The 4,300-nt window shown below is 37.0% G+C and overlaps 1 protein-coding gene across 1 annotated transcript; it reads left to right on the top strand.

The window, feature by feature from the left end:
- Positions 1 to 1,018: 1,018 nt before the first annotated feature.
- LOC131395718 (olfactory receptor 4P4-like) lies at positions 1,019 to 1,951 on the top strand. The gene has a single exon (XM_058527559.1). The coding sequence runs from the start codon at positions 1,019 to 1,021 to the stop codon at positions 1,949 to 1,951; it is 933 nt and encodes a 310-aa protein (XP_058383542.1).
- Positions 1,952 to 4,300: the final 2,349 nt, after the last annotated feature.

The following is a 4,300-nucleotide window of genomic DNA, read 5'->3' as shown; positions in this document are numbered from 1 at the left end:
CCACCAAAAAGACATTAAGAGTTGATTCTACATCACTTTATAACAGTGACAAGGAGGAGAAAGTAAAAATAGTGGGAATGAAAGAGAGGAAATCCAGCCTGAGATACTAAGACTTGTAATATGGAAACTGAAAAGAGCACACATTTTCAGGATGGCTGATTAGGAAGAAGTGAACAATTTGTGTACATGAATTCAAAAGAAGCCAATTTATGCAAGTGGGTAAGGCATCACATGAGACTCTAAAATCCAAGCTAAATCTATTAGCATCCTCAACTGCCTTGCTAAGTGTCAAATACATTTGAGATTATAATGTTTTGAAAAACACAGATGATCATACTCACCTTGTTATTCTTTTGGTTGACTGTTAAATATAACACTTTATTTGTAAATTAAGTATATTTGTAATTAAGCACAAGAGAAATACAACTGATTATGGCAGTGGATAAATGCCTTATGATTCTAAATATAATTGTTGATATTTCTGTGTATCACCTTTTTCCACATAGGACATAAGGCAGGACATTTCTCACAGATAATATTATCCATATGCTATACTTCGTGTATTTGCATTTTTTGTATTTTCATTCAATGTTTCATTTATGTGTGTATTTTCTCAATAATAAACGGTGAGAATCACAAAGAGATGTTTAAATTTTTGTTGTTGTTTCTCCAAAAATACCATTTCTGTCATTCTATTGGGGCATAATATCCAGTTGTGTTTGATAATATATTTTAATAGAATTGTTACATAAATATCCTGCATTTGACAATGACAGTCTTTATCTCGGGTACCTGACATGTTTACCAGTAATTAATATTTTCAAGAAAAGAACAAAAAGACCTGCAGGAAATCCTTCCTAAACAAAAATTAAATTTCTATTCTCTTCGACCTTTGGACCCTTTCCATTATAATCTGCCCCATGCCAAGGAATGGTATGCATAACTAACTATATTTAAATATATATTATAAGGATTCATAATTTATGTAATTTCAGGTGGCTGCAAATTGCTTGGGATCATGGAAAATAGGAATAACATCACAGAATTTATTCTCTTAGGACTTTCTCAGAAAAAGGAAATAGAAGTTCTCTGTTTTTCACTGTTCTTACTTTGTTACACTGCAATTTTGATTGGAAATTTGCTTGTCATGATTTCTATCACCTGCAGTCAACTTAGTAACCAGCCTATGTATTTCTTCCTGAGTTACCTGTCCCTCTCAGACATTTGCTACACCTCCACTGAGACCCCAAAGTTAATCGTTGACTTGCTGGCAGAAAAGAAGACCATTTCCTACAAGGGCTGCATGACACAGCTCTTTACTATGCATTTCTTTGGGGGCATCGAGGTCTTCATCCTCACAGGGATGGCCTATGACCGCTATGTGGCCATTTGCAAGCCGCTGCACTACACTGTCATCATGAGCAGGCGGAATTGTGATGCCATGATCGCCGCTTCCTGTGCTGGGGGATTCCTACATTCCTTTGGTCAGTTTCTCCTCGCCATCTTTCTGCCCTACTGTGGCCCCAATGAAATAGATCACTACTTCTGCGATGTGTATCCTTTGCTGAAACTGGCCTGCACTGACACAAGCAGAATCGGTCTCCTGGTCGTTGCAAATTCGGGCCTGATGGGCCTGGTGACTTTTGTGGTCTTGTTGATATCTTACACTGTGATCTTACATACTGTCAGGTCCTCCTCTGCAGAGAATCGTTACAAAGCTCTTTCCACCTGCAGCTCCCACATCACTGTGGTGGTCTTTTTTTTTGCTCCTTTACTCTTTATTTATATTCGACCAGCAACTACTTTACCAGAAGACAAAGTGTTTGCTCTTTTTTATACTATCATTGCCCCCATGCTCAACCCTCTGATATACACACTAAGAAACATGGAGATGAAGAATGCCATAAAGAAACTCTGGTGCCAGATCATAGGAAGTAAGGAAATAAACTGAAAGAGTCCCTGATTTTCACCACAGAGTTTGAATATATGACTTCTCTACCCTGAAACCTTTAAAATGCATAATGTTTGCTTATCTCTTGTAGCTAGCAACATATATAGGCCCAAATATGAGCAAAAGTTTATGATTTCTTGGATTTTTTTCAGGTTTCTTCTCTGCTGTGCTTTCTTTTGTAGTTTTCTTATTTATGTCTCCTCTGCCCTATTGGTCCTTTGGCTGTGTAACTAATTTAGATATTTACCAGCAGACCCTCAAAGGCAGTGTGCAATACACATCAGCACTGCGAGCCCATACAGCTCATTCTTGCATGTCACTCTATTCAATGAACCAATTCCAGCCACCAAACAAGGGTGAAAAAATAATTCCAATATTTGACTTGCATCACTTACAAAATAGTTTAAATTATCTAATTTATGTTTCACAACAATATTTCTCAAAAAATGTAACTTCTACTCTGATAATTTTGTAGCCAGTGGCATTCTGGGGCTTCTCACATGCCCAATGCCAAGACTCTTTCCCAAGCCCCACAATAAAATTTTTCTTTTGTTCTAAATTACTTTCTCTCTCAGCTCTGTTCATATATAAATCAACTGCTCCTCTCTGGGTTATTCTAGCACCTTATAGGGTATCAGTTAAGGGCATGAGTTCCAGACCCAGAGTTTCTTACTAACTATTAGGACTTATGCCCAATGAAGCATCTATAAATGGAAGTGATAATAGTCACCACCCACTGTCTTGTGAGGATTGTATGTGAAGGGTTAAAACATGACCTGTCACACAGTAAGTGCTCAATAAGCGTGAGCTACTTTTATTGTCCAATTCCCTGTTATGCCTCGACTGTTTTCCTTCCTAAACGTCATCCTTGAGCAAATTTGCCCAGCATCACAAATGTTTGGGAGCAAAATCAAGGCACTGAATAATTAGTTAGGAGAGGGGAGGATCTCAAAGATCTTTAGAAACTCCACTGACACGACATGCTTGCATAAGAATCTCTTTTCGGGTTGGTATGGAAGGCATACCAAATACAGATGAGTTATTGTTGCGGGTTCCTAAAAAGGGTGAAGAATATACGGAGAAAAATAGCATAATGCTGTGCCTCAGTTTAAAATGCCCAACAAATAAAACTAAAAATATTACATTTTAGATATTTGAAAAATATCTGAACATACTTCCCAAGTTGTGTTTTTTCTAGTTCTTGACAGTTATCCTGAAACTCTTGAGTAGGCTTGTTCAGTGCCCATGTCAGAGAACATCATCACAGCAGAAACGTGAAAGACCATTTTCTGGCATACATTTAACAGAGTCTCTGGTAAGAGAACCAACAAAGCCTTAAAGTTTGCCTCTTAAACTCTGCCTCCAGGAGCTCTGTCTCTCAGCCAAACAGATTTGTATTATTGAAAAATAAAACTTCAAAAATTAATACAAATGTTTCTCTTTTATTTTTATTCTTGGAATAAAAGTTTTGAACAGGGATTATTAAACCATAAGGAGCAAAAGATATTGGTAACACCAACCATTAACCAGCGAATTCCTAATTTAACTTCTTCACTTTTGCATTGGATCTCCTCCCTTCTCACCTTCTCAAGAACATCATTTCATCATCACTTCATTGACTCTCCTGTCTTTCTCTGCATCAGCAATATTTCTCTCTCCAGCTGGATCATTAATATCAGCATAACATTGTAGGGAAACATGATCAGATTCTTTGCAATTTAGTAAATGACCTTACTAGCTCTTTCATTCAGGTTATCCTTCTTTTATTGTCTTTTACTAGGATATTTTACAACTCTATAGATAGAGAAGTTGATGCTTAGAAAATAATAGAAATGCCAATAATGGCTGCCCATGGAAATACAAACTGTGTTCAGTGAAATGCAATTTGATTGTAGCCCTGTGGATATTTTGCTAGTTTTGCTTCCACTTATAAATTCATTTCAGCCCTCCCTAGCAGACTATAAAAGTGTGGCACATTTTGTTCTTGTCTGAACCAATGGCAACATCTCACTGGTTTCTGCAGTAAATACTGAGGTAAACAAAATCTTTGACATGTCCATTCATCATTTGGGTGAAAATCACAATTGTATCCTCTTTAAATATTTATCCTTTAACAAACTAAACTGTTATTTCTTTCATCTAAAATAAAGCAAAACGAAAACCTCTTTTGTCTTTACTTTCCCTTTCCAATTTCCCCAGTTTTGATTTCTTTTCTTCCTGTGCTCACTGTATCTAATTTCCCTCCCCCAGGTTTATTGTAAGCTCTCAAGTCAGATTTTCCCCTCTATCACGTCACTGAGGCTGTTGGTATCAAGGTTGTCAATGACTTTCATGTCGATATATCCAGGA

This window comes from Diceros bicornis, chromosome 31 (assembly GCF_020826845.1).
Source record: "Diceros bicornis minor isolate mBicDic1 chromosome 31, mDicBic1.mat.cur, whole genome shotgun sequence".
Taxonomy (NCBI): domain Eukaryota; kingdom Metazoa; phylum Chordata; class Mammalia; order Perissodactyla; family Rhinocerotidae; genus Diceros; species Diceros bicornis.
The sequence above is the reverse complement of the archived record's forward strand: the minus strand, read 5'-3'. Positions and strand labels throughout refer to the sequence as shown.